General features: G+C 36.7%; 1 protein-coding gene across 2 annotated transcripts in view; it reads left to right on the forward strand.

Moving 5' to 3' along the window:
- Window positions 1-26,209, forward strand: part of LOC150076569 (helicase ARIP4) — a 566,013-nt gene that overhangs the window by 87,732 nt on the left and 452,072 nt on the right. For both annotated transcript variants that reach the window (XM_090388127.1, XM_090388128.1), the window contains one exon: window positions 25,128-25,287. In XM_090388127.1, the coding sequence (XP_090244253.1) occupies window positions 25,179-25,287 (109 nt within the window). In that variant the 5' untranslated portion in view covers window positions 25,128-25,178. The remainder of the gene's footprint in view (window positions 1-25,127; window positions 25,288-26,209) is intronic.

The raw sequence follows: 26,209 nt of genomic DNA on the forward strand, positions 1-26,209 counted from the left end.
TAATATCAAAGTTATTCCCTGCATCCAGTTCTTTTGTGACTGCATCATAGTATCCAATCATGTTGGTCAGGCAAGACTTCCCCTTAACAAAACCATGCTGTGTCTGAGCTATAACTGAAGTCTTGTCTAAATGATCCTGCACTGCTTCTTTAACCAGTGCCTCCATTAATTTTCCTGGAACAGAAGTTAAGCTCACAGGTCTATAATTACTTGTGTCAGCCTTTGATCCTCCTTTGTGAATTGGGGTCACATTTGCACATTTCCAGTCTATGGGTACCTCCCCTGAGTCCAAGGAAGCTCTCATAATTATGGCTAAGGGTTTGCTTACTTCCTTTGCTGCCTCCTTTAATATAACTGGATAGATCCCATCCACCCCGGGTGCCTTTCTTGTGTTTATCTTCAACAGTTTCTCCTCCACTTTACTCCCAGTTATTTTAAGATTCTGTAGCTTACTGCTAGTGTTGAATACACCTCTGGCATTCCCCTTGCTGAATAACTCCTCATATGTGAATGTCGATGCAAAATATTCATTTAGTTTGTTAGCTACCTGAGCAGGATCATCAACAGTTGACCCATCAATATCAAGTGGACCAATCTGATTCATCCCCTTCCTTCTAGAGTTTACATAAGTAAAGAACTCTTTGCTGTTTTTCTTTGCATCCCTTGCCAAGGATTTCTCGTAATCTGCCTTCACCTGCCTAACCTCCTTTGTAACTTGGTTGCATATCAACTTGTATCTATCATAGGCTTCTGTGTCGTGTTAATTTGTAAGTATCCCATGCATTTTTCTTCTCTGCCATATGCCTCATTAGTTCATCTGACATCCATTTTGGCCTAAACCTTGAACAATATTTCTTAGTTGGTATGTAAAGCCTAGTAGCTTCCAAGATAAGTTCTTTGAATGCTTCCCATTTTGAATTTGCTGTTGGTAACATCATCAGTTGGTCCCACTGTATAGAATTTAAATACTGTCTCAGTCCATCGTAGTCGCCTTTACGGAAGCAATAACCCTTCCCTTTACCCCTAATGGTAGTTACCTCTTTCAGTAAATCCCACTTCAGCACACTGTGATCACTGCCACCTAGTGGTTCATTTATCTGTAGATTCTTAATGGATGAAGAATCACTGCTGATAATCAAATCAAGAGTATTACTCCCTCTAGTTGCCTCCCGAACATGCTGATGTAGAAAACAATCATCCAATAAATCCACAAAAGCCCTGCTAGTGTGTGAGTAACCAGCCCCCAAATTCCAGTCAATATCTGGGAAATTAAAATCTCCCATTATAAGACTCTCTGATTTACTGGCCCACTCTATTTCCCTGTACAGTTCCTTATTATACTCATCAGAGTCATTAGGCCTATAGCACACTCCTACTCTCAATTTTGATCTCCCAATGCTTATGTCACACCAAACTGACTCAACACTGCACTGTCCAGCGATGTCGACTGGCCTCACTTCCTTGGTTTTTATGTGTTTCTTAACTAATAGCATAACCCCTCCCCCCTTCCTATCCTGTCTATCCTTTCTGTAGACGTTGTACTCCCCAAATTGCATTTCAGCATCCCTTATATCTGTGTGACACCACATCTCTGATATCCCAACAATATCTGCCTTTGATGTTTTGAGCAATACCTCAAATTCATCAAATTTATTTACTAAACTCCTAGCATTGGTGTACACGCAAGTATACCTGCACCTGTTTCTATTCTTTGCTACCCTAACACAACCCATGTGTTTACTTGTACCGCAATGGCTCCCAGCAGTCTCTGAAATACCATGCATCTTGTTTTTCAGGCTTCTGCTCATTCTAATAGAAGCAGTGCAAGAATTTCACCTCTGCCAGTGGCTACTGTCAATCTATTGGTCTTTGTCTCCCCCCAAGCTAGCAGTTTTCCGACCCACCTAACACTGCCTCGATAGCATCAGCAAATATTCTTGCCTCCTTTCTATTCAAGTGTATCCCATCCCTGTAGAAGCAATCTCTCCTGTTAACAAGTACAGTCCAGGCTGAAAAAAATTCTACCCCTTGAGCCTTGCACATTCTTTCCAGGGCCGAATTGATCGACAAGGCTCTCATCATATACTCCCTCCTATCGTGTCTGGGCAGAATTGCAGACACTTTCAAATTCAACCCTAATTCTCGGCTTTTGTTCAACAGTGACCTGTACTTGTTAAGTAATTCTGCCGGTCTCCTACTCTTAATATCGTTAGTGCCAACGTGTACAACCTGATATACCTTCATCAATATCATTGATAAATATACAAAACACCGAACCCTGGAAAATCCACTAATAACATTAGTCCACGAAGAGCAGTGTCCATTGATTACCACTCTCTGTCGTCTCCCACTCAACCATCCCTTTATCCATTGTAGCAACTTACCCTTAATGCCATACCTCTCCAATTTGTACAGCAGTCTTCCATGTGCAACAGTATCAAAAGCTTTCCTGAAATCCAAGTATTTGATATCAAAATTATTTTTGGTATTCAGTTTCTTTGTGACACATCATTAGTATCCAATCAAATTGGTCAGACAAATCCTCTCTTTAACAAACGCATGCTGTGTCTTAACTATTACTGTGGACTTGTCTAGGTGATCCTGCAATGCTTCTTTTACCAGTGATTCCATTATTTTCCCCAGAACACAAGTTAAGCTAACAGGTCTATAGTTACTTGTGTCACCTTTTGAACCACCCTTTGGGAATTAGTGATACATTTGCACACTTCCAGTCCATGGGGACTTCCCTTGAGTCCAAGAAAGCTCTCATAATTATGGCTAAGGGTTTGCTTGCTTCCCTGGCTGCCTCCTTTAATATAACTGGATAGATTCTGGATAATATAACTGGATAGATTAACTTCGATTTCTCCTCCAGATCTAGCAGTCTGATTCCTAATATAATTCATTCCATTCTTCGCTGTGTAGTTTTCAGCTTCTTTTCCATTCTTTTGATGAATGCCCAACTTTCACTTTTATACAGGCAGTTCTCGCTTTACGAGTTCCCGGTTTACGAGTTTTTTTTCCCCAACTATCAAGTACCAACAAAATCGAAAATATGAACATTAATTGCAAAACAATGAAAGTTAAACATTCATAAATACTGCATTCCAAACCACGTACGTAGCTATACAGTACAGTGTACCCTGCTTTACGATATTAATCAGTTCCAGAGACACCATCGTATCGTTAAAATATCGTAATGTGAACCCAATAACACATTGTTTTTTGGTAATTCATTTCAAGATCTCGGGGCGCCTCCATAGCCAGGTGGGCAGAAGTGGCAGTGCATAGCACACACACTTCTTGATTAGAACAGGGTTCGAGCCCATGACCACCAAATGCGGAGGATGCGGAATGGTCAGGGAATGGCCACCGCATATCCGCGGAGCAATATGGACTTAGTTGCTAATGCTCTTAAAAACCAAATAAAGATCTTGGAAGTTGAAAATTTTGCTGTATAACTAAGCTATTTATCTCTCTCAAATGTCATTTTTAAGGTCAAGGGCACGACCTCAAGGCCATATAAATGTCGTGAGTGTGGTTTGTAAACTGTATTAGATACCAATTCAAATTGTTAAACTGCACTACACTTTCATTGTTATATGTTCCATTATAAGAATCAATTTTGAACGCCTTTGTGATATTTTTCTAAAGCACATTTCTGGAGGTCACGACTATAAAACAATAAGAACAATTTGTACTTTCCGGTTTATTGGGCTTTTCTGTTACTGCAAGTAATTATAAACTGGTAGTAAACTCGATCTTGTTGCATTTGCGAAAATACCGATAGCTGGAATTGTGTGGTTTTTATGTTGTTATTGTGAAATGTGTTTCCTATTTACTGAAATCTTCAATTGTATAAAAAACATAAATTTTCAGAATCTTCTCTTCATCCTTTTTTTAAAGCTTCGTAAACTTGTTACTCATGCGAATTGTGTTAGTTGCAGTTTGTGTGTGCCATTAAAAAATGCTTATGCATGCAATCGTGAAATTTAAAAGAGAAGATTATCTTGGAAACAAACTCCTCTTGAAACATTTCTGAAGAAGACGACTCCTTGTGCAACAAACCACCGAGTGTCGAGCCAATAATGAGTGATCAACGAGTGTCATATAGTCAATGATGATGAAGAATAAACATTCTTTAATATTTTTATTAGATTACTAACATTTTTGTAAGTCGTAAATAATTTCTCTATTATTATAATTTGCTTGATTTTACAGCTACGTTTTCATTTCTTTCGATAAATCAATCATTGTTTAAACATAAACCACTTAGCTAACCTAATTTCATTGTTGAGAACGTAACACCTATTTTTAACCTTATGTCTATGGGAAATAAATTCCTGCTTTACAAGTTTTTGCTTTACGCGTGCGCACTAGGAACGAATTAATTCAAAGTCGAGAACTACCTGTACATCCTGGTGGGGAGTATACATTGGTTCATTATTTTACTTTTCAGACAAATTGGGATATTGCTCCTCAGTATGTGACTATAATTCCTGGACGCTTATGTATGCAATCGTGAAATTTATCCAAAATTTATTCTTCTCTTCACTTCCAGCCATTTATCATTATTACAGCTAATGACTTGTCCCAGGTAAGTATATAAATCCACCTTTTCAATTACTGCTTCTTCAATGATTATGTTCCTTTCTGTGGCATATTTGTTCATCATTATTTTTTTTTAGCCATATTCATCTTTAGTATGAAATCCTTGCTAACTCTGCATAACTGATTATAAAGTTTTCCTGTAATTCTTTGGGATCTTGGCTTCTTATCACAGTGTCATCTGCAAATCGTAAATAGTACTCTCCATTCACATTGACTCCTTTCTGCGACCAGCCTAATCTTCTGAAAGCTTCTTCAAGGGCAGCAGTAAACAACTTCGGAGATATTGGTTTTCCTTGTCAAACTCCTTTCTCGATTTTAAATTTGCTACTGTCTTTGTCTAGTCAAATAAAGGAGGTAGCGTTGTCATTTTCTTCAAAATCATAATATATGGGGTCTCTATGCCTTGTCTTTCCAGCACCCAAAACATTGCCTTATGCTGTATGGAGTCAAATGCCTTTTCATAATCCACAAATGCCAGGCATAATGGTGTTTTATATTCATTTGCTTTCTCCATTAGATGTGATATTACGTGAAGGTGATCCATAGTTGAGAATCCTGTCCTAAAGCCAGCTTGCTCTTTCGGTTGATTCTCATCAAGTATTCTTTCTAATCTGTTAATAATGACCCTTGTGAATAACTTGTAGATGTGGGATAACAAGCCAATTGGTCTATAATTTTCAATTTCTGATTTATCTCCTTTCTTATGTAGCAAAACTATGATTGCATTATTCCACTCCTTAGGTGTCACACCTTTTTTAATGCATTTTATGAAGAGCCTTGTTTTGTGAAGAGCCCAGTTTCATGTGTCATGTCCCAATTTTAACAACTCTACAGTAACTTCATCTTCTCCTGGGGCCTTCTGATTCTTCATTTTCTTCGACACAAAGTTCTACCTCATCAGGAAGGATATCAGGTATGTCGTATGTGTTACTAATTTGTGATCCATCTTCCCCACTGCTGGCATCATTCCCTCGCTCCTTGTATAATTCTCTATAGTAGTCTTCTGTTATTTGAATTATACCTTCTCTACTTATTTGAATTATACCTTCTCTACTTATTTGAATTATACCTTCTCTACTTATTTGAATTATACCTTCTCTGCTATTTATAAGTAGACCATCTCTATTCTTCAGTTTCAGTATCATGTCTTTCTGTATTACTGCTCATAGCTGCTGATGTCCTTTGTTTTCCCTTAATGCTTGTTCTAATTTTCTTGTATTAAATCTTCTTATGTCCTCTCTGAGTCTCTTTCCAATTTCTTTGCATAATTCGGTATACTCAATTTTGGCCTTGTCACTGTTTATCTTGCTCTTCATTTGTCGTCTTTGGTTCATCATGACAAGTATTTCTCGACAAATTTTTTCTTTGGATTTCTTTTTACCTATAGGTTTCTTGTGATTTATCACTTTCAGATAGTTGTAGTGTTCCTAGTCAATATCTTGGTCCTGAACAGTCTGTAGAAACTCAAACTTGTTCTTAAGTTCAAGTACATACTGCTTTTTCTCCTCTTTTGTTATCTCAAAAACCTTCGTATTATTTACTCGAGTCAGATTTTTCCTTTCTTTTCTTATATCTATATCAAGTGTGCATCTTACTATTCTGTGATCACTTCCAACATTTACCTTGTTCAAGACTGTAACATCATTCACGATATATCTTCTGTTAGAGAGGATGAAGTCGACTTCATTAGTTGTTAATCCATGTGGGCTCTTCGATATCCACTTTCTGTTCACCCTTTTCTTAAAAAAAGTGTTCATTACTGATATTCCTCAAGTTTCTGCAAATTCCACAAGTCTTTCACCTCTTTCATTTCTTTCACCAATTCCAAATTTTCCTATACTTCCCCTTTCTGTGCTGTTTTGTCTCTTTCCAACCTTAGCATTAAAGTCCCCCATAATGATAGTGTAGTGGGTTTTCTGCTCATCTAGAAGACTCTCAATTTTGGTGTACATTTCTTCAACCTCTTCATCATCATGGCTTGATGTTGGTGCATAAATCATTGTAACCTTTGGCTTGTATCTCTTAGAAATCCTGAGCAATAGTCTTGACACCCTTGGTGATGTACTTTTGAATTCCAAAATGTTTCTTTTTTATATATTTATGGAGCAGAAAGCCAACTCCACTTATGCTCCTTTCACTCCCATTGGTATACAGCAGATTTCCACTTAAACTTATAAGTGATTCATTTCTTCTTCTTGTTTCAGCCAAACCGATCATATTCCAATTCACATTTTCTAATTCCTTTTCCAGCTTTAATATCCTATCTTCACCGATGAATGATCTTACATTGTAACAGGCCAAGTTCAGTTTTCGTGCACGGCAACCTGGTCATACCTAGAGATTCTTAGCACCCTCTGCTTCAACTCTGATCCTCTTGCTTCTGTAAGAGGGAGAGTGAAAGCTGCTAAGGACTGACGGCCATTTCTTTTGTCGTGCTGTCATGTGCTGGAGGGTTTGGCCTTTTCCTCTTCATGCTGACTAGGCATCTTGAAGAGAATCACTCTACACATTCGTTGCCACCTAAGTGACGTAACTGGGCTTTCCATTGAGAAGGTGTGCATGAGTGGATTTTAGGGAGGCAGGCCACCGAACTTCTACTAAATCTTCTGAAATAGAAAGATATTGGATCCATCAGCATTTTTGACTGAGTATCTGATAACACACGGAATGCCTGTTACTCTCTAAGCCCCTTGCAGCACTACTTGAATATCGGAAGCTTAAAGGTTTGTATAAAGGACATTTGACATCAGTGGGTCTTCGAAAACTAATAAAGAAATTTGAAGTGACCTGGGAGTTGGGTGTAATTCCAGGCAGGGGACGACTGCATATTGGAACGGAGGTAGTGGATAAAGTGCCGGTTGCAATGGCCTCCAGGTCAGAATGCGAAACACTACCAGTCAGTTTTTTTTTTCTAGTAGTGCCAGAGGTGTGTCAAGAGATTTGAACCTTCCTTGGTCTACTGTATGTAAAGTGCTTCGAATAATTTTACACTGGTTCCCATACAAGATTCACGTAGTACAACAACTAAAGTCTTGTGATCAGCAACAACGAATGAACTTTGCTCTACAATTTCTGGCTTGTATGGAACTTGACAATATATGGGCTTGAATGATCTTGTGGTCTGATGAGGCACATTTCACTCTTCATGGGACTGTAAATGCACAAAACTGCCGAATATGGGGAACTTCTCGTCTATCTGCTCTGGATGAAAGACCACTACAAAGTCCATACATTACAGTATGGTGTGGATTCACAGCAGAGTTTATAATCTGACCATTTTTCTTTGAACTCTACGCCTCATGGCCCCATAAAGTGTACAATAACTAGTGCACTGTACTGTGCTCTTCTAAGAGATCACATTTTAGATCATGTCTTAACATAAAAAGAGCTAGTTATTTTTTAAAAATTTCAAAATAATTGGTAATTTTTTGATAATCACTACACTGTATTTTATAATGCAACAGAGAATGGAGAATTGCTCAATTTTTTTCTAGTCTGGTCCATTCTATGTAAAAATAAAATTTAAAAAATAAATTAGCATTTTAATAAAGGAATTAAAATATCTTATTATCGAAACTTCTTTTTGTTTAAAAATATCAATTTTTTTTTCTATTGCCACCATAGTGTTCACAAAAAATTGACTTTAAAAAAAATGCTTGTAAAAGAATAAGAGAGGTTTACCTCAATTTGATACATAGAACACTTGCATATGATACTCTCTAGAAATTAAAACGAAAACAAAAAATCGAAAATCTTACATTATAGTAAGAAATAATTAACAATAATTAAAAATCAAATAAACAAAATTAAAAATCAATTTAAAGCAATTAAAAATTATGTAAAAAATTAATTTAACAAAAAAAATTTGCAAAGTGATTTTCCTTCCTGAAGCTGACAATGCTTTTCGACCGTGTGTTGTGATCACAGCAATGAAAATTACTGAATAGGGGTGAGCATGGAACTTAAATAGGGATTATTTGTCTTCGCGAATGCGCATAAAGGACCACGAGTGGGAGTTTAGATATGGCCAGTGAACATTAACAGAATTCTCATGTAATTTAATTTCGATGGTTTCTGCAGTTAATAGTCTTGTAAAATTATGTTGGACGCTAAGTATTTGGCCTCATTAAATAAAAAAGTGTTTTTCATTAACAGCATGAAAGGCTAATTCTGATGCTGCTGAATGAGAAGCACAAACTGAAGCTGCATGGTGATTAACACAAAAATTCAGAGGAAACCACATAGAACCTTGATAAGATGAGTCGCAATCACCGCAAGAAATGTATACTAGGTCATTTATTTGTGTTGCGAATGAGGAAAGCTCAGAGCAATTGTTCAGAATAGTGTGTAATTTCCGTATTAGCCTTGCTGCAATTTTAAATTCGGTATCTTTAAAGAATCTGTTAAGTTGTTTGTGCCACTGTTCAACATATCGGACATAAATAAAGTATTTTTTGATATTTCTATTGTTGGTTAGTGTATTTTTTTGTATTCTTTCCTTAGCTTGTACCCTAATTCTGTCTATTGTAGCATAACCCCTGTTTAAGAATCTGCTGGTTAATATTTGTAGCCCAAAGCAGATTCCGTTGTTGAATATTTATAAGCATTGAGAAATTGATTAAAGATAATCGATCTTTTGTAGGTGAATGGGTGATAGCTGTTATAATGCAGAAGCATACCAGTGTTTGGAGGTTTACGATAGATGTTAAATTGGATTTTATTCGTGTCCCAAGTAAGTGTGAAATTTAGAAAATTTAATGACTTAGAGTCTGTGTACTCCTTCTCCAATGTAAATTTGAGTCTAGAATGTATATTATTAAATGAATGTAAAATGTCTTGGATAGTGCTACTATTGGTAATGAGTAGAACGTCGTCTAATATCAGATTGTCGTAATAGAACGTCGTCTAATATCAGGGATGAATCAGATTGGTCCACTTGATATCGATGGGTCAACTGTTGATGATCCTGCTCAGGTAGCTAACAAACTAAATGAATATTTTGCATCGACATTCACAGATGAGGAGTTATTTAGCGAGGGGAAAGCCAGAGGTGTATTCAACTCTAGCAGTAAGCTAGAGAATCTTGTAATAACTGAGAGTAAAGTGGAGGAGAAATTGTTGAAGATAAACACAAGAAAGGCACCTGGGGTGGATGGGATCTATCTAGTTATATAAAAGGAGGCAGCAAAGGAAGTAAGCAAACCCTTAGCCATAATTAGGAGAGCTTCCTTGGACTCAGGGGAGGTACCCACAGACTGGAGATGTGCAAATGTCACCCCAATTCACAAAGGAGGATCAAAGGCTGACACAAGTAATTATAGACCTGTGAGTTTAACTTCTGTTCCAGGAAAATTAATGGAGGCACTAGTTAAAGAAGCACTGCAGGACATTTAGACAACTTCAGCTATAGCTCGGACACAGCATGGTTTTGTTAAGGGGAAGTCTTGCCTGACCAATTTGATTGGATACTGTGATGCAGTCACAAAGGAACTGGATGCAGGGAATAACTTTGATATTATATACTTGGATCTTAGAAAGGCTTTTGATACTGTTGCACATGGAAGACTGCTGCACAAATTGGATCAGTGTGGCATTGGGGCAAATTGCTGCTGTGGATAAAGGGGTGGCTGAGGGGGAGAAGACAGAGAGTGGTAATCAATGGACACTGCTCGTCGTGGACTAATGTTATTAGTGGAGTCCCTCAGGGCCCAGTGTTGGGTCCATTATTGTTTTCTGTATTCATAAATGATATTGATGAGGATATATCAAGCATAATGTCGAAGTTTGCAGACGATACAAAGGTAGGCAGGGTTGTCAAGGACACTACTGACACTATGCTGCTGCAGAAGTCTTGCCTGACCAATTTGATTGGATACTATGATGCAGTCACAAAGGAACTGGATGCAGGGAATAACTTTGATATTATATACTTGGATCTTAGAAAGGCTTTTGATACTGTTGCACATGGAAGACTGCTGCACAAATTGGATCAGTGTGGCATTGGGGCAAATTGCTGCTGTGGATAAAGGGGTGGCTGAGGGGGAGAAGACAGAGAGTGGTAATCAATGGACACTGCTCGTCGTGGACTAATGTTATTAGTGGAGTCCCTCAGGGCCCAGTGTTGGGTCCATTATTGTTTTCTGTATTCATAAATGATATTGATGAGGATATATCAAGCTTAATGTCGAAGTTTGCAGACGATACAAAGGTAGGCAGGGTTGTCAAGGACACTACTGACACTATGCTGCTGCAACAGGATCTGGAAAGGATGAGCAGATGGGCTGAGAGGTGGCAAATGAAGTTTAACATTGACAAATGTAAAGTACTACACATGGGAAACAGCAACCCCAGAGCAAAGTATCAACTCTGTGGTACTACACTGACAGTGGTAGAGAATGAAAGGGACCTGGGGGTGGTTGTGCAGGCAGATATGAAGTTCTCTGAGCAGTGCAGACGGGCTGCAAGAGTAGCTCATGGTGTATTGTCAATGATATATAGGAATTTTTCTAGCAGGGATAAGGAGGTGATTATTCCCTTGTATAAGGCAATGGTCAGGCCACACCTAGAGTACTGTATACAGGTCTGGAGGCCTCATTTCAAGAAGGATGTAGAGCTGCTGGAACAAGTACAGAGAAGGGCAACAAGATTAGTGAATGGAACAAAGGGGTGCTCTTATGAAGAAAGGCTTAAGTTTTGCAAATTACAGTGTCTGGAGACTAGGACCAGCGAGGTGATCTGATAGAGGTGTATAAAGCCTTGAATGGTTTGAGCATGCTCAATGCTGATGGGATTCTTCCTCTCGCTCAGAATAATCACCTGAGAGGGCATAAATTCAAATTGAGGAAAGACAGATGTAGGATAGATGTGCGGTAATTTGCCTTTAGCCAGTGGGTGGGTGGTTGGTTGGTGGAACAGACTTCCATCCCTTGTCGTGGAAGTTGATAGCCTAAATAAGTTTAAGGCTCAGCTGGACCGGTATTTTGAACGAACAGAGGGGTGAAGTGGAAGTGGTTTTTTTTTTTTTTTGGCTGATGCTGCATAAGCTTGCTTTCTTGCATCAAATGCCTCTACTAATGCTAATGCTAATTAGATACCTCCCACAGTGTGTGATATGGAGTAGAAAAGGCGTCAAATATATACATTAAATTGTTGAGAGATAGATCTCTGATATTAGGCCACTCTGGCTTAATTCCATTGGAAAACCAAAAATTTGTTTGTTTACTTTGTCTCGAAAGGTGATATAGTTGGCTTTAGCTAAGAGTTTAATTATGTAAAAAATTTCCTTAATAGGAAGCTTTTTATAATTAATTGGTATTGAGTTATTATTTAACATATCCCAAAGAATATCTAATGTGTATTCAATGTTTACATTCGTATATAGCGAGGTAACAACCAGTGAGAATAAATTATCATTACTGCCAAGTCTACAGTCCTTAAGGTTATTAAATAGTGTATCATAGTTCTTAATCCCACATTGTATCGCCTGTCTGAAGGGTTTTATAATGCTATGTTCATGTGTGGTCAAGGATGAAAATGTCAAGTTTCTGTATGAAACAATAGGCCAAATAGGAAATCTGGTCTTATGTAATTTTACCTGATCAAAAAGCGCAGGAATATTGTGTTCTGGCCTTCAATTCCTTTAGCTGAGCCAAAATAATGTAGTCATTTTTTTTGTATATGTGGTTAATGATTTATTGTATTGATTGACCAAATTGGTAAATAGTGCCGGTTAAGATACAACATAAAAAAAAAAAAAAAACACGATTTCCTAAATTGAATATACCTGACAGTTCAACTTTACGTATACTTGGGGAAAAGAAAGACATTATTATTCAGAGAGCTGATAAAGGAAATACAGTGGTAATACTGAATAAACCTGATTTTATTAATAAGTTAGTCAGTTATCAGATACCTCCACTTATGTCGAAGTAGACCTGGCACTATTTAATAATTTGGTCAATCAATACAATAAAACATTAACCACATATCAAAAAAAAAAACGACTACATTATTTTGGCTCAGCTAAAGGAATTGAAGGCCAGAACATATTACACAATGTGGGATTAAGAACTATGATACACTATTTAATAATCTTAAGAACTGTAGACTTGGCAGTAATGATAATTTATTCTCACTAGATGTTACCTCGTTATATACAAATGTAAACATTGAAACACATTAGATATTCTTTGGGATATGTTAAATAATAACTCAATACAAATTAATTATACAAATCTTCCTATTTAGGAAATTTTTTACATAATTAAACTTTTAGTTGAAGCCAAATATATCACCTTTCGAGACAAAGTAAACAAACAAATTTTTGGTTTGCCAATTGGATTAAGCCTGAGTGGTCTAATATCGGAGATCTATCTCTGAACAATTGAACCGGTTATATACATTTGATGCCCTTTCTATCCCGTATCACATACTATGGGAGGTATCTAATTAAACGACATTCCACTCATTACCAATAGTAGCACTATCCAAGACATTTTACATTCATTTAATAATATACATTCTAGACTCAAATTTACATTGGAGAAGGAGTACACAGATTCTAAGTCATTACTGAGAGGTATTCAGGATGTGAATAAAATCCTATTTAACATCTATCGTAAACTTACAAACACTGGTATGCTTCTGCATTATAACAGCTATCACCCATTCACCTACAAAAGATCAATTATCTTTAATCAATTTCTCAATGCTTATAAATATTTAAAGACGGAATCTGCTTTGGGCCCAGAAATACAAATATTAACCAGCAGATTCGTAAACAGAGGTTAAGCTACAATAGACAAAATTAGGGTACAAGCCAAGGATAGAATACACAAAAATACACCAATCAACAATAGAAATATCAAAAAATACTTTATTTCTGTCCCATATGTTGAACAGTGGCACAAACAACTTAACAGATTCTTTAAAATTTAAAATTGTAGCCAGGCCAATACAGAAATTACACACTATACTGAATTATTGCTCAGTCAAACAGCATTTCTTGCAGTGATTGCAACTCATCTTATTAGGGTTCTACGTGTTTTCCTTTGAATTTTCGTTTTAATCACCATGCGGCTTTAGATCGTGCTTCTTGTTCAGCAGCAGCATCAGAATTAGCCTTTCATACCATTAATGAAAAACACATTTTTTATTTAATGTGGCCAAAATACTTAGTGTCCAATGTAATTATACAAGACTATTAATTGCAGAAACCGTCGAAATTAAATTACAAGAGAATTCTGTTAATGTTTGCCAGCCATATCTAAGCTCCCGCTCGTGGTCCTTTACGCGCATGTGCGAAGAAAATAACCCCTATTTGAGTTCCATGCTCACCCCTATTCAGTAAATTTCACTGCTGTGATCACAACACACGGTCGAAAAGCATTGTCAGCTTCAGGAAGGAAAATCACTTTGCAATTTTTTTCGTTAAATTAATTTTTTACTTAATCTTTAATTGCATTAAAGTGATTTTTAATTTTGTTCATTGGACTTTTAATTATTGTTAATTATTTCTTACTGTAATGTAAGATTTTCAATTTTTTTTAATTGTTTTCATTTTAATTTCTGGAGAGTATCATACGGAAGTGTTCTATATATCATATTGAGGTAAACTTCTTATTCTGTTACAAATATTGATATCAACGTAGAATGTATTGAGTATTATAGCTCTGGTTCATACTATCAAAAAAAAAAAAATGCAAAATCACTGGGAAGCATTTTACAAGTTTCTTCATCCGCTGAATCTGTTAGGTTCGTCTTCCTCCAGCTGTCACCTGGAGTGTTTGAGACACCACAAATTTGCATTGACTTCCCCTCCAAAGGCCATTGTCACCTCCGTAGCCAGGTGTGGGCAGGAGCAGCAGTGCGTAGCACATGCTTCTTGATTAGACTGGGGTTCAAGCCCGTGACCACCAAATACGGAAAGGTCAGGGAATGACCACTGCATATCCCCAGAGCAATATGGCCTTAGTTGCTAATGCTCCTAAAAACCAAATAACAACAAGAACCAAAGGCTATTACTGTACTCATAGAAATATGATCCTGTCTCATATACTCATAAAATAATTTCATTGCTGCCTTATTGTCACTATAGTTCCTTTTAAAGGTACAGTAATGAAGGTACACCTTCTAATGAAGAAAGTGAAGAATATAATGGAGAAAGTAGAGAAATGATATCAGGCACTGGTGACATCTTGATATTTAGTTTGTTCAGACTCTTCTGATAACTTTCTGTTGGAAAATCAAGGAACGTTTTAAGTGGGATGTGTATGTTAAGTAGGAAGAGATTTACCAATATCATGAAGCAAGAGTTAGCAGATCTTTAGCACCTCTAGGCAGAAATGCACTTTGCACCTTTGAGATACTTTTATTAAATGTTATTATAATAAAAATTTTGAATTTTGCCACCCCTATGCCCTGCTTACCAGGCTTACCTTGTTCTGCCAGCCCTAAAGACAGCTTTATCTTTAGATGAGCATGCATTCATCCATTGGAATGTAACAAAAGTAGATCTATGGTTGGACATAAGTTGTGATCAGAAGGATCAAAAAAGACCAGAAGGCTTGAATACCAATTAGACAAGAAGTGTTTCCTACTCTTGAACTTTTCAATATTGAGTTTGAATTTAATAATTACATGTTTACCACTGTTGCAAGATTTAGTGTTGGCAAGAACTAAACTTGGAGATTTGATTAAAAGCCAGTATCTTATCCCAAACAGTTTTAGCACATTTAGAAAACCATTGTTTACCCAAAGGATAAGAATTTAGGGTGGAATGAGGAATGAAGGATTTAAACCCTTCATTCTTTAATTTCAGTGATGCAATCTGAGCAGATATTATAATCATGTGATTTAAAATAGTAAACCATCCAAGGAAAAGAGGAATAGAATTTTTTTATTTATTTATTTTTTTGTTTATTATGAAACCTGGAAGTTCTTAGAAAGACTGAGAATGACTATGATATTGGAGGAGAAGAGTCCATCTTTGTACCTAGAGGATAATTATGGAGAGGAATTCTATAAATGGTTGAAGGTTATTATGTTAACTGCCCTTTCCTTTCTGATTCCAGAATTCGAACTGCTGGTTAAAACAAGTAACGCTGATATAATAGGGCTTACAGAGACGTGGTGCCACCCGGAAATTGGGGATGATGAGTTTCAGTACGGCTTGTATAATGTATTTAGGAAGGATAGAGTAGATAGAAGGGGTGGTGGGGTAATGCTTCTTATCAGAAGGAGCCTGAGTGCGACAATAGCTTTCCCGGATTCAGACATTTCACATGCTAGTATAGAGTCTGTATGGTGTGAGATAGTTGGAAACAAAGGTATAATGCGAGTAGGAGTTGTTATCTACAGACCAGGTGATTGTGAAGATTATGACAAAAGCCTCTACATGCAAATGGAATGGGCAAGTAAGCATCAATGCCTTATTATGGGCGATTTCAATTTGCCTTAATTGATTGGAGTAAATGGGAAGGAAACTCAACATGGGGAACAACATTTTTAAATCAACTAGATGACTTTTATTTGTATCAGCATGTCAGGGAAAGTACTAGAGAAAAGAATATTCTAGACCTCATCATCACACATGAATCAGATGACATAACAGGGCTAACAGTAGAGGAACCAGTAGCAGGAAGTGATCACGGAGTTCTATGGTGGATGATGACGAGAGAGGTAGCAGAAGTAAAAGGCAAAGGAATGGGTTTTAATTTCAGAAAAGGAAATTACGATGCCTTAAGGTACTACATGGCCTCTATTAACTGGGTAGATATCGCGCAGAGAATGAATACAATTGAACTGTGGTACGCTTTTAAAACATTAATCACAGATGCCTTGAATGCGTATATACCATTAAAAAAATACTCCACGAGAAGGGTTCCAAGTTGGATGAATAGTGAAGTTGCCGCATTACTTGAGCAGAAAAAGGTGGCATGGAAAGGTTACAGAGCAATAAAAAGTACTGAAGCCTATAACAGCTACAAGGTGATCTGTAATAGAGCCACAGAAAAGGTTCGACAGGCAAAGACAGTTTATGAGAAATCATTAGCAAACAGAGCAAAGAGGGGGGATAAAGAATTCTTCACATATATAAATGCCAAGAAGAGCAGGACAAACCAGATCGGACCTTTACGTAAGGGAAAGGGGATAGTAATAAATACACCAGCTGCCGTTGCAGATGAACTCAACAGTTATTTTGCATCGATATTTACAAATGAAAAGCCTTTTGTGGCAATGGGAAATTGTGGGAGCGAAGTTAAAAAATATGTAATTAATGATATTGAAATTTCGCAAGATTATTTAATGAAAAAACTTTCGAGCCTACAGACCAGTAAGGCTCCTTGAGTTGATGGAATATACCCTATAATGTTAAGAGAGGCAGCAAGCGAGTGCATTGAACCATTGAGGCTAATTATGCGAGCAATCACTAGACTCTGGGGAGATTCCCTTGGATTGGAAAAGTGCAAATGTATCTCCCATACGTAAGGGTGGCTCTAAAAGTGAAGTTGGAAATTATCGACCTGTCAGTCTGACTTTAGTAGTAGGGAAAATCATGGAGGCAATGATCAAGGGTGGAATTCAGGATCATTTGGATCGAATTGAAAATCTCAAGGATACTCAGCATGGTTTTGTAAAGAAAAATCATGTTTAACAAATCTGGTTCGCTATTTCGAAAGGGTCACTCACGAGCTAAATTTAGGGAATAATTTCGACATTGTTTATTTAGATTTCAGCAAAGCTTCTGACTCAGTCCCACATGAGCAGTTGCTTTATAAGCTGGAACAGGTTGGAATCACTGGGAAAATCCTTAGATGGATAGAAGGATGGCTTCAGGGCAGGAGGCAGAGGGTTGTGATAAATGGCTATTCCTCAGATTGGGTTGATGTAAGAAGTGGGGTTCCCCAAGGATCAGTATTAGGACCATTGTTGTTTTTAATTTTCATAAACGACATTGATGAAGGGATAGAGGGCGTGATGTCTAAATTTGCAGATGATGTTAAAATTGGTAGAGTAGTTAATGATCACTGTCAAGCTGAGCTTCTTCAGAGAGACCTAGATAGACTTCAGGAATGGTCAGAAAAATGGCAGCTATGCTTTAAAACAACAAAGTGTAAGGTATTACACCTGGGAAACAGTAATCCCAAAATAACTTATTCACTTGGTGGAGTTCAACTAAACCCAGTACTGGAGGAAAGGGACTTGGGTGTTACGATACGGTCAGACATGAAATTCTCTGAGCATTGTAAACAGGTTGCAAGAAAGGCCCATGGCATCCTATCGATGATCTATGGAACTTTTGCAAGTAGAGATAGGGACGTGATAATCCCATTATATAAGGCTTATGTTAGACCACACCTGGAATACTGTATTCAAGTGTGGAGACCACACCTAAAGAAAGACTTCGAGCTTGTTGAAAGGGTGCAAAGACGGGTAACTCGCCTGGTGAGATCGGCAAAAGGCCATCTTTATGAAGAAAGACTTCGAATATGTGGGTTGCAGAGTTTGGAAACTAAACACCTTAGAGGAGATTTGATTGAGGTGTTTAAGGCTCTGAGAGGCATCAGTAAAATGAATGAGGATGAAATTTTCAAGATTATAAATGATGCTAGAACTAGGGGACATAAATTCAAGTTATGGGGGGAAATGTTTAGATTGGACTGCAGGAAGTTTTATTTTAGCCAGCGAGTTATAAATTACTAGAATAAGTTGCCTTCCTGGGTGGTAGAGGCCGACATTTTGGGGAAATTCAAAGGTCATCTGGATAGTACTTTCGGGTAAGGGAAGTGCATAGGATGATAGGTTTAATTTCCTTTTTTTTTTATTAATTATTATTATTTATTTTATTTATTTTTTTTTTTGTTTTTATCATTGTTTTGTTTGGATTTTTTTTTTTTTTGGCTGGTGCAGCATAAGCCATAATAGGCTTTCTTGCACCATGCGGCCATTACTAATACTAATTCTAAATACTAATAATTTTACGCCACGTAATTTGTGGCACTGACTGTTATCATAATTTAGTGTTTCATAGATGAATAGTTTCTTTGATGAGAAGGGGCATTAGTTAGTGCAGGAATGCAAGGCAGAATAACTGGTGAACAACCTTGACTCACCTATTGAAATTTTATCTATTATGGCATACTCATATGGCTGGAGGATGTTGAAGGGTTATTTATGTTAGGTATGCAAAAAATGCTTTCATCAGAATGTTTATCATTCTGTTTCTTATAATTTATGCCTGAATTACAATTTTAGGTGATAATGTAATGGGTTGGGAATTTTTTTGTAAGGTACAAACAGAAAAGAGATAATTTTCTTGTTTTTGATATAATTTTCTCTTTTTATTTATTTTAATTTTTAAACTATTAAACTTGGGATTCTTCCTGATTAGGCATGTCTGTGCAATATAAATCATATCACCATAATTTACCAGTTCTGCTGTCTTTACAGTCACTGAAGAAGTGGTACACGAAGTACATGAAACATCTGAGAATAATCTGTAATTCTTTAAGAAATTAAAGGCAGATTACACTCCACACAGGTTTAAGTACTCATTATTTCACCAATTACCTGTCCTAGCAGCCTATCTACATGGTTCAAAAAACCTTAATGTTAAGCTGTGCAGTAACCCCTAGGTCTTATTTTCTTTCTCCACTACCTTAAGTGTCTTGATCCCAAAAAAAAAAAAAAAAAAAAAAAAACATACGAATTAGCTGATACCAGCTAATTTGTATTTTTTACGAATTTTTGGATTTCTACTTCCCATATGCACTACTTCTCATTTTTTAATGTTAAATCTAGTTGACACTTCATAGCCCTTCTTGTTTATTTTTCAAAGTTTTGTTGCAGCATTATACCTTGATTTTTGTCATTAATCACATGCCAACCTTTGTGTCCTCTGCAAATTTGGACATTAAATTTGATATGTCTTCTTTAATATCATTAATAAATTTTGACAACAATGAAGGGCCCAGCACTACTTCTGAGGAACTCCACAAATAGCATTAGGCCAAGAACAACAGTTCCTATTAATAACCACTCTCTGCCTTCTGCTCACTCACTCATCCCTTTATCCAAAGCAGTAACTTGCTTCTAATGCCACACTGCTCCATGTATAGTAGTCTTTCATGTGGAACAGAAGCAAAAGCTGTGCTGGAATCTAAGTATACACTGTCAGAATTATTTTTTGCCTCCAGTTGGCTTGTTAAGATGTCATAGTAGTCAATCAGATCTTCCTTTAACAAATCTGTGCTACGATTGCCATATAATGTATACCTTTCAAGATAATCCTGCATTACTTCTCCGTTCACTGACTCCATTAATTTTCATGCAAAAGAAGTCAAGCTTACAGGTCTATAATTACTCGCTTCTCCCTTTGATCTGTCTTTATGAATAGGGAAGACAGTTTTACATCTCCAGTCTATTGGGACTTCTGCCGTAACCAAGGTTAGTTTCATAATTATGGCTAAAGGTTTACTTACTCTTGTGCTGCATCTTTAATGTTATTTAATATAATATAATTTGCAAAATAATAAGAGAAGTTTACCTTGATATAGTACGTAGAACACTTCCGTATGATACTCTCCAGAAATTAAAATGAAAAAATTGAAAATCTTACATTAGAGTAACAAATAATTAAAAATCAATTTAACACAATAAAACTCAAATTTAACACAATTAAAAATTAATTTTACACAATAAAACTCAAATTTAACACAATTAAAAATTAATTTAACACAATAAAACTCAAATTTAACACAACCTAACACAAAAGAATTTAACGAAAAAATTGCCAAACAATTTTTCCTTAAGGAAAATAGTTTTGCAATATTTTTGTTAAATTCTTTTGTGTTAAGTTGTGTTAAATTTGAGTTTTATTGTGTTAAATTGATTTTTAATTATTTTTTAATTATTTGTTACTCTAATGTAAGATTTTCGTTTTAATTTCTGGAGTATCATACGGAAGTGTTCTACGTACTATATTGAGGTAAACTTCTTATTATTTTACAAATATTGATATCAACGTAGAAGGTATTGAGCATTACAGCTCTGGTTCATACTATCTAATATAATATAATATAATATAATTTTAATGTAATCAGGAATAAATCTTTCAGCATCTTTTTCTACTTTTGTTGAGAAAACTAATGCGATTTTTTTTTGAGGCCACATAAAGAACATCGATTTCACCTTTATTATGGACCCAAAACAGTGATGCCTTCCTAGTTACATTCTTTATTATTATTAAATCTTTTTTAATTTTTATGTTGAAATCTTTTAATTCCTCTGCCTTATAGAGCACTGTCTCTCATTTTGTCTTCTTTCATTTTTTTTTTTTTTTTTTTAGCTGTTTGGGTGGTTAATCAATAAATAAATTAATCTTCACTGATGAAGTAAAGTGCACAAACAAAATTTAATGCCTGGTAAATTTTAGATATTTACAAATTTTCGTTAATTTGTGTTCTTTTATTTGTGTGTGTGCGCGTTCATCAGTTTGGTTTTCGGGTGTATCTTCATCCTTTATATTTTAATTTAATTTAAATGGAATTTTTTAATTTCATTGTGTGAAATTAAATATAATCATGTGCAAAATAAATGTTTTACTGATGACAGTGTGAAAGAAAGAAATGAACGTTTATTTTAGCATTAGCATTAGTAGAGGCATTTGATGCAAGAAAGCAAGCTTATGCAGCATCAGCCAAAAAAAAAATAAATAAATTAAAAAAAAAAAATAAATAAAAAATAACCACTTCCACATCACCCCTCTGTTTCTTCAAAATACCTGTCCAGCTGAGCCTTAAACTTATTTAGGCTATCAACTTCCACGACAAGGGATGGAAGTCTGTTTCACCAACCAACCACCCGCTGGCTAAAGGCAAATTTCCTCACATCTATCCTACATCTGTGCTTCCTCAATTTGAATTTATGCCCTCTCAGGTGATTATTCTGAGCAAGAGGAAGAATCCCATCAGCATTGAACATGCTCAAACCATTCAAGGCTTTATACACCTATCAGATCACCTCGCTGGTGCCTAGTCTCCAGACACTGTAATTTGCAAAACTTAAGCCTTTCTTCGTAAGAGCACCCCTTTGTTCCATTCACTAATCTTGTTCCCCTTCTCTGTACTCGTTCCAGCATCTCTACATCCTTCTTGAAATGAGGCCTCCAGACCTGTATACAGTACTCTAGGTGTGGCCTGACCTTCTTGTATATACAGGTCTGGAGGCCTCATTTCAAGAAGGAAGAATGATTCCATTATACAAGGGAATAATTACCTCTTTATCCCTGCTAGAAAAATTCCTATATATCATCGACAATACACCATGAGCTACTCTTGCAGCCTGTCTGCACTGCTACGAAAACTTCATATCTGCCTGCACAACCACCCCCAGGTCCCTTTCATTCTCTACCACTGTCAGTGTAGTACCACAGAGTTGATACGTTGCTGTGGGGTTGCTGTTTCCCATATGTAGTACTTTACATTTGTCAATGTTAAACTTCATTTGCCACCTCTCAGCCCATCTGCTCAACCTTTCCAGATCCTGTTGCAGTAGCATAGTGTCAGTAGTGTCCTTGACAACCCTGCCAACCTTCGTATCGTCTGCAAACTTGGACATTAAGCTTGATATACCATCATCAATATCATTTATAAATACAGAAAACAATAATGGACCCAATACTGAACCCTGAGGGACTCCACTAATAACATTAGTCCACGATGAGCAGTGTCCATTGATTACCACTCTCTGTCTTCTCCCCCTCAACCACCCCTTTATCCATAGCAGCAATTTGCCTCCAATGCCACACTGCTCCAATTTGTGCAGCAGTGTTCCATGTGCAACAGTATCAAAAGCCTTTCTAAGATCCAAGTATATAATATCAAAGTTATTCCCTGCATCCAGTTCTTTTGTGACTGCATCATAGTATCCAATCAAATTGGTCAGGCAAGACTTCCCCTTAACAAAACAATGCTGTGTCTGAGCTATAACTGAAGTCTTGTCTAGATGATCCTGCAGTGCTCCTTTAACCAGTGCCTCCATTAATTTTCCGGGAACAGAAGTTAAACTAACAGGTCTATAATTCCTTGTGTTGCCCTTTGATCCTCCTTTGTGAATTGGGGTCACATTTGCACATCTCCAGTCCATGGGTACTTCCCCTGAGACTAAGGAAGCTCTCATAATTATGGCTAAGGGTTTGCTTATTTCCTTTGCTGCCTCCTTTAATATGACTGGATAGATCCCATCCACCCCAGGTGCCTTTCTTGTATTTATCTTCAACAATTTCTCCTCCACTTTACTCTGTTATTACAAGATTCTCTAGCTTACTGCCAGAGTTGAATACACCTCTGGCATTCCCCTCGCTGAATAACTCCTCATGTTTGAATGTCGATGCAAAATATTCATTTAGTTTGTTAGCTACCTGAGCAGGATCATCAACAGTTGACCCATCGATATCAAGTGGACCAATCTGATTCATCCCCTTCCTTCTAGAGTTTACATAAATAAAGAACTCTTTGCTGTTTTTCTTTGCATCCCTTCCCAAAGATTTCTCGTAATCTGCCTTTGCCTGCCTAACCTCCTTTGTAACTTGGTTACAGATCGATTTGTATCTATCATAGGCTTCTGTGTCATGTGTTAATTTGTATGTATCCCATGCATTTTTCTTCTCTGCCATATATCTTATTAGTTCATCTGACATCCACTTAGGCCTAAACCTTGAACAATATTTCTTACTTGGTATGTAAAGCCTACTAGCTTCCAAGATAAGTTCTTTGAATGCTTCCCATTTTGAATTTGCTGTTGGTAACATCATCAGTTTGTCCCACTGTATAGAATTTAAATACTGTCTCAGTCCATCGTAGTCGCCTTTACGAAAGCAGGAACCCTTCCCTTTACCCCTAATGGTAGTTACCTCTTTGAGTAAATCCCACTTCAGCACACTGCCACCTAGTGGTTCATTTACCTGCAGATTCTTAATGCATGAAGAATCACTAGTAATAATCAAATCAAGAGTATTACTCCCTCTAGTTGCCTCCTGAACATGCTGATGTAGAAAACAATCATCCAATAAATCCACAAAAGCCTTGCTAGTGTGTGAGTGACCAGCCCCCAAATTCCAATCTATATCTGGGAAATTAAAATTCCCCATTATAAGACACTCTGATTTACTGGCTCACTCTATTTCCCTGTACAGTTTCTTATTATACTCATCAGAGTCATTAGGCCTATAGCACACTCCTACTTTCAATTTTGATCTCCCAATGCTTATGTCACACCAAACTGACTCGACTGCACTGTCCAGCAATGTCGACTGGCTTCACTTCCTTGGATTTTATGTATTTCTTAACTAATAGCATAACCCCTCCTCCCTTCCTATCCTGTCTATCCTTTCTGTAGACATTGTCATTGTACTCCCCAAGTTCCAGTTCTGCATTCCTTATATCTGTGTGACACCACGTCTCTGAAATCCCCACAATATCTGCCTTTGATGTTTTGAGCAATACCTCAAATTCATCAAATTTATTTACTAAACTCCTAGCATTGGTGTACACGCAAGTATACATGCACTTGTTCTTTTTCTTAGCTACCCTAACACAACCCATGTGTTTATTTGTACCCCCAGCAGTCTCTGAAATATCCTGCATCTTATTTTCCAGGCTACGCCTCATTCCAATAGAAGCAGTGCAAGAATCACTTTCACCTCTGCCAGTGGCTACTGTTAATCTATTAGTCCTTGTATCCCCCCAATCTAGCAGTTTTCCGACCCACCTAACACTGCCTCGATAGCATCAGCAAACATTCTTGCACCCTTTCTATTTAAGTGTATCCAATCCCTGTAGAAGCAGGCTCTCCTGTCAATAAGCACAGACCAGGCTGAAAAAATTCTACCCCTTGAGCCTTGCACAATCTTTCCAGGGCCGAATTGATCGACAGGGCTCTCATCATATACTCCCTCCTATTGTGTCTGGGCAGAATTGCAGACACTTTATGTCAGTTATTTTACGTCAGCCTTGATTATTATGTAACATGCTATGAATACCACCTGTTGGAAGATATGTAAACTAGATCTATAACTTTGTATTATATGCCTGTCACTGGAAAGACAGATTTTTTTTATTATTTTTTTTTTTATTTAATTGAAAAGTGGCATAGCTAGGTATATTATACAACATTCTTGTAACGTATTTATAGTTTTCCACGTGGTCATTTTCAGTGTGCAAATTTATCATGGAATTTATTTAAATATGATATATATATTTAAAATGAGACCTAAAGTTGCACTGACTGCTCAGCCACTCATGGTTAGAAATGCATTTGCCAATCTTGCCATTTTTTAGTTTATAATTGTTCATATTTCTTTGTGTCTGCTTGTTGGTTTGTCTGTAACTTGAACTTAAATAAAATCATCTGCAAAGAAATAAATTTTTTACTGATGACTTTAGGTCTGTGTGAAAGAAAGAAATATAAATTCGAAATTCTTCAGAGTTTTGTTTGAAATTTATTTTTTTTTTTAGAATTATGACAATGAAGTAAGAGATTGTGTTTTCATAACAAGTACTACAAGAATGGAGACATTTTCTCTTGATGAGCCTCCTTCAGGAGAAGTACTTAATGGACCAACACCTAATATAGAACAAATGAGATCATGGGATGAAAGTTTTGCTCAGCTAGAAAGTAAGTGAAGTGCATTTTTATATTATTATGTTGTGAAGGATGTGCAGTGATATGAAAATAATTACTTTTATATACATTTAGTTAATTATTTTTATTATTTTTATTATTTTTATTTTTTTATGAGAACCCCAAACAGGAGAGGTGTTAGAACCTATAGTACTTAGTACCGTGCTTGGGTTGAGAAGACGAAAGAAGATATTTGTTGAAATTAGACTTGAACTTCTGTAGACTATAACTTTCAGGAAATACATATGAAGGAAGGTTGTTCCAGAAAATGGCAGTTGAACGAATAAACGAGGAAGATGAAAAGTTGTTTCTGTGAGTTTGAAGTTGGACAGTAAATGGCTGGTGGCGGCACGTGTTCGGACTGTTTTGAAAGAGAGAGCAGTAATTATAGAAGCCAATTCAGAAGAACAGTGCCCGTGGAAGTATTAGTATTAGTAATGGCCGCATGGTGTAAGAAAGCCCATGGCTTATGCTGCACCAGCCAAAGAGAAAAAAAAAAAAAAAAAAACCCGAATAAAACAATGATTAAAAAAATAATAATAATAAATAAATAAATAATAATAATTAATAAAAGAAAAAGAAATTAAACCTATCATCCTATGCGCTTCCCTGACCTGAAGGTACTATCCAGATGACCTTTGAATTTCCCCAAACTGTCAGCCTTTACCACCCATATAGGCAACCCGTTCCAGTAATTCACAACTCGCTGGATAAAACAAAACTTCCTGCAGTCCAATCCAAACACTTCTCCCCCATAACCTGAATCTATGTTCCCTAGTTCCAGCATCATCCACAATCCTGAAAATTTTGTCCTCACTCATTCCACTGATGCCCCTCAGAGCCCCAAACACCTCAATCAAATCCCCCCAAAGTGTCCAGCTTCCAAACTTCGCAACCCACACACTCGAAGTCCCTT

This window comes from Mastigoproctus giganteus, chromosome 13 (assembly GCF_048544385.1).
Source record: "Mastigoproctus giganteus isolate SK-2022 chromosome 13, ASM4854438v1, whole genome shotgun sequence".
Taxonomy (NCBI): Eukaryota; Metazoa; Arthropoda; class Arachnida; order Uropygi; family Thelyphonidae; genus Mastigoproctus; species Mastigoproctus giganteus.